This window comes from Emiliania huxleyi, assembly GCF_000372725.1.
Source record: "Emiliania huxleyi CCMP1516 unplaced genomic scaffold EMIHUscaffold_101, whole genome shotgun sequence".
NCBI classification, from domain to species: domain Eukaryota; phylum Haptophyta; order Isochrysidales; family Noelaerhabdaceae; genus Emiliania; species Emiliania huxleyi.
Genome location: NW_005202368.1, coordinates 371,677 through 376,708, shown reverse-complemented (window position 1 = coordinate 376,708; position 5,032 = coordinate 371,677). Strand labels below are relative to the sequence as shown.

Sequence of the window (5,032 nt, the reverse complement as noted above, 5' to 3'; positions counted from 1 at the left end):
AAACCCCCTCCAGGAAACCCGTGCGGGCCCCCCCGGCAGACTAAAACTGGCGGGGGAAGCGACCCAAACACCCCGGGCTTTGCCCAGCCCACCAAGGCGCCTGGAGAGAGGGGGAAACCTCAAAACGCGGACCCTTCCCTACTAGAGAAAAACAGAGGGAGAGAGAGGGGGAGTGGGCACTCCCTTTCACCTCCCCATATCTCCCCGTATCACCTGGAGGGTGGGCACTATCTCCCCAGATCTCCCCAGATCCCCCCCAAATCTCCCCGCGCCTGGAACTCGGCCAGCTCGGCGGCCGTGCCGCCGCCCCGCCCCCCTGCAGACCGCAGCGTGTACGACATGCGCAGCGCCTCGCCCCCGAACGCCGGCGCGGCGGCGGCGGCGGCGGCGGCGCGCGTGCCTCCGGCCCCCTCGGGCGCGGCGTGCAGCGCGGCGAGCGGCGGGGCGTGTGCGTGTGCGGACGCGAGCTGGTCGGCGTGGTCCTCGGGCGGGTGGAGCGCGAGGAGGTACTCGACCCTCTCCACCACCTGAGATGAAGCGAGATCGTATCTCCCCATATCTCCCCATATCTCCACCACCTGAGATGAAGCGAGATCGTATCTCCCCATATCTCCCCATATCTCCACCACCTGAGATGAAGCGAGATCGTATCTCCCCATATCTCCCCATATCTCCACCACCTGAGATGAAGCGAGATTGTATCTCCCCATATCTCCCCATATCTCCCCAGATCTCCACCACCTGAGATGAAGCGAGATCGTATCTCCCCATATCTCCCCATATCTCCACCACCTGAGATGAAGCGAGATCATATCTCCCCATATCTCCCCATCTCTCCACCACCTGAGATGAAGCGAGATCGTATCTCCCCATATCTCCCCAGATCTCCACCGCCTGAGATGAAGCGAGATCGTATCTCCCCATATCTCCCCAGATCTCCACCGCCTGAGATGAAGCGAGATCACCAAAGAGTACGCGAGAGCTACTGATGCCTCCCAGAGGCGGCTGGCGCTCTCGCATCAGAACGATTGCTCACGTGGTGCTACGTGCGGTCGAGATTACTGGAGGGCGAAGAGGTGCTCTCGGGTACTCTCTCGGGTGCTCTCTCGGGTGCTCTCTCGGGTGCTCTCTCGGGTACTCTCTCGGGAAGCTCTCTCGGGGACTCTCGCTCGCCTCGCCAACGTCGCGTGGCCGAGACTTGACGGCGCGCGCGTACACGTGCTCGTGCGCCGCCGCGGGCGCCTCCTCCGCCTCCTCCCCCCCCAGGTCGCGCCACGAGATGCGCGGCGGCTTGGGCTTGGTCGGGCGCGGCCGGCGGGGCGGCGGCGGCGGCCGCGCTGCCGCGCGCTGCGGTGCGTGCTGCGGCCTCGCTAGTGGGCGGTGGGGCGCGGGGGTGAGGCCGACGACCTATGATTGAAGAACGGAGTGAGCGGAGTGAACGGAGTGAAAACAGTGAAACGAGTGAATGGAGTGAAAAGTAAAGAGTGAACGGAGTGAACGGAGTGAAAAGAGTGAAACGAGTGAATGGAGTGAAAAGTAAAGAGTGAACGGAGTGAACGGAGTGAAAAGAGTGAAAAGAGTGAAACGAGTGAATGGAGTGAAAAGTAAAGAGTGAACGGAGTGAACGGAGTGAAAAGAGTGAAACGAGTGAACGGAGTGAACGGAGTGAATAGAGTGAAACGAGTGAATGGAGTGAACGGAGTGAATAGAGTGAATGGAATGAACGAATGAATGAGTGAAGGGGGGGGAGGGGGGAGGCTCGCCCTGCTTGACAATGACCACGGCGGCTCCAATCACCAGCTGCAGGCCGTCCGAGCCGTACGCGATGCGCGAGCGGGAGACGTTCCCTCCGCCCGACGGCTCGGGAGGGACGTACGCGACGCCCTGCCCGCCGCCGCCGTCGTACAGCTGGGTCGGCTTCCGCTTGCGCGTGTGCTCGCCGCGCACCTCCTCCTTGACGGCGGCCTGGCGGTGCGGGGTACCCTCTTAGACGCGACGGCTGCCCGCTGCTACCGCGGGGGAGACACGGTGTTCCGTGGCATTGGGGTCGCAGCACCGCGTGCATGCAGAGGCGATCAACACGGGGCGAGTGTGCGTGTGCCGCCTCGAACGCCCGTCGGAATACAATGTCCGCCCCCCAGCATCTACGGGCGGCAGCCTCCACCGCCGCGCCAGCGGCACACGCAGCCTCGCGCTGCGGCCTGGCCGGGTCCCGAGGGATGAAGGGGCGCGCTCCGCCGCTCCGCGGGCGCGCGGGAAGCGGCGCGTCGCCCGCCGCCCCGGGCACCGCCAGCGACAGCTCGCGGCCTCGAAAGTGCGCCTGCCGGCCGTTTGCGAACTGCAGCTGGTAGTAGCCGCACTTCGCGGCGACGCAGAGCCCGCTCAGGCCGTGCAGCTCGCCCGGACGGTGCACCCGCGCCTGCTCATTCGTACTCTATCAGCTCATCAACTCGTTCATTCAAGCTCGCCCCCGGACGGTGCACCCGCGCCTTGCAGCCGACGACAAGCCCGACGCCCGCGTCCGCCGCGCCCGCCCCCTCCGCCGCCCCGTCGCCGCCGCCACCGCCCGCGGCCGCCGCCCTCCCTCCCCCGAAGTGGCCAGCGCCGTCTGGAGGCTGGCCCATCCATGCAGCAGACCCTCGTGGCAAGACACGGCGGCCTTGCCACAGCCGCGCGCCCGGAGAGCTGTCCCGGACCGCAGCCTCTCCTCCGGCGGATACGGCCGCCTATTGGTGAGTAGCCAGCCAATGAGTGGATTCACTCGTTAATTCAGCCTCTCCGCCGGCGCAGGATTGCCGCCTGCGCCAGCGCCGCGATGCCGTCGCGCGCGCTCACTGCGGCGCGCCGGGACGGGCGCGCCTCGAAGGCAAACGGCGGCGGCTCCGGCTTGACGAATGCGCCGCCGCCGCCGCAGCCGCCGCTGCCGCCGCCGCCGTCGACGTCGACCTCCATCGCGCTCGGCTCCGACGCCGCCGCCCGCTCCGACGGGCGCGAGCGGACGCGCGGCGGTTCGTGGTACGGCTGGCCGCTGCGCTCGCGCGCGCGCGCCTCCTTGCATGCGGGGCCGTTGCGGCACTGCCGCTGCCGGCAGACGCGGCACCGCCCGCCCGATGAGACGCGGCTGATGCTCGACGCGGCGGGCGGCAGAGCGCCCCCCTCCGCGCCGGCGGCCTCCTCCGCACCGCCCTCCGCACCGCCCTCCGCACCGCCCTCCGCACCGCCCTCCGCACCGCCCTCCGCACCGCCCTCCGCGCCGCCCTCCGCGCCGCCCTCCGCGCCGCCGCCGCTCGCCTCGCCCTCGCCCGCGCCCTCTCCAGCCTCGACCTTGACGCCGACCTCGCCGCCAAGCTCGCCGCCAGTCTCGCCGCCAGTCTCGCCGCCAGTCTCGCCGCCAGTCTCGCCCGCGGCTGCTGCGGCGGAGGCGGCCTCACCAGCCCCGCCTTCTTGCGCAGCGGGCTCGATGGCGCCGCCTGCGCCGAGGGCCGCGGCCTCGCCAGCCTCCGCCACTGCGGCCTCGCCCGCCTCCGCCGCCTCGCCAGCCTCCGCCGCCTCGCCAGCCTCCGCCGCCTCGCCAGCCTCCGCCGCCCCGCCCGCCTCCGCCGCCTCGCCCGCCTCCGCGGCAGCCGTGGCCCTCTGCTCTGGAGCCTGCGCCGCCGCCTGGCCGCTGCAAAGCCCTGGCTCTTCGGCCGCGGCCTCGCCAATGCCAACCTCCCCGCCGGCCTCCTCCGCCGCCGCCTCGTCGCCGCCCTCGTCGCCAGCCTCCGCCTCGGCGCCAATCTCGTCGTCGCCCGAGTCGCTCGCCTCCGCCTCTCCGCCGACCTCCGCGGCGAGCACGTCGCCGCTCGCGCCAACGGCATCCTCCGCCCCCTCCTCGCCGCCCTCCTCGCCGGCCTCCTCGCCCCCCGCCCCGCAGCCCTCGTCCATGCCCACGCCACCCTCCTCCATGCCCTCCATGTCCATGTCCTCGATGCCCTCCTCCTCTCCCTCGTCCTCCTCGCCCTCCTCCTCCTCCTCGCCCTCCTCCTCCGCCTCGTCGTCGCCCGGAAAAGCCTCCCCGGTGTCGATCCCGCCGACGCCGCCGTCGTCGTCGTCGTCCTCGTCAGCCGAAGACGACGCGGCGGCGGGGCGGCTCATGTGGAACAGGTCCTCCTCCTCTTCCTCCTCCTCCTCCTCGGCCTCCTCCTCCGCCTCCGCGTCGCCGTCGCCGCCGGGCCCCGCGAGGCCACCCACCCCCTCCAAGATCTCTATCAGATCGACGCCCTCGCCCTCCTCGCCGCTCTCCTCCTCCTCGCCGCCCCCCTCCTCGCCGCTCTCCTCGGAGGAGCCGACGTCCGACTCGCCCGACTCGCCCGACTCGCCCTCCTCGCCCTCCTCGCCATCCTCTGGTTGCCCGGCGGCCGCGGCGGAAGAGGCCGGCTCGTTGGCGCCCGCGCCGGCAGCGGCGGGAGCGTCGCGCCCCTCGCGCGGCGGCTGCGCGGCGCAGAGCGGGCACGTGTACTCCTCCGTCTCCTCGGCTTGCTGCTTGTCCATCCCGGCGCACTCGCCGTGGCACCAGCGGCCGCACACGTCGCAGCTAATCCACACGCCCTCAAACGGAACGTCGTTGGTCGGCAGGTGGCGGTCGGTGTCGCAAAAGCAGCCGAGCTCGCCCTCCTCAAAGACGGCCGGCGGCGCCTCGTCCTCCTCCCCCTCCCCATCGGCCTATGGGTGCGTGGACTGCTAGAGTGCAGACGGGCGTTTCAATGGGTCTATTTGGGGTAAGAACCTGGCTAATAAGTTCTATTTTAGCTCAAGCGTCGACCTTCTCTCGGGATTTGGTTTTGACTACAATCACATTGGGGGGCCGCGTACATACGGCGTCACTTTGGGCGTTGCCTTTTGATCCCAAGGTGAAATGAAACTCAAGTGTTTGGGACGATTGGCGGGCTGATCTGATGTAAGGCAGACCAGCCCGCTCCTGGTCTTGGACCACAGAATCGCCTGGGCTCCGGCAAACCAGAAATGCCTGCCTTAGAATTGGATGACTTGCGCA

The 5,032-nt window shown here is 69.2% G+C and overlaps 1 protein-coding gene across 1 annotated transcript in view; it reads right to left on the bottom strand.

Annotated features, from left to right (window-relative positions):
* EMIHUDRAFT_222108 (hypothetical protein) overlaps window positions 1-5,032 on the bottom strand; it is a gene marked incomplete at both ends in the record, with an annotated part of 8,611 nt that overhangs the window by 2,787 nt on the left and 792 nt on the right. Inside the window, 6 exons of the mRNA XM_005793416.1 lie at window positions 1,798-1,965; window positions 2,165-2,201; window positions 2,298-2,419; window positions 2,947-3,081; window positions 3,432-3,498; window positions 4,493-4,701. Of these exons, the coding sequence (XP_005793473.1) occupies window positions 1,798-1,965; window positions 2,165-2,201; window positions 2,298-2,419; window positions 2,947-3,081; window positions 3,432-3,498; window positions 4,493-4,701 (738 nt within the window). The remainder of the gene's footprint in view (window positions 1-1,797; window positions 1,966-2,164; window positions 2,202-2,297; window positions 2,420-2,946; window positions 3,082-3,431; window positions 3,499-4,492; window positions 4,702-5,032) is intronic.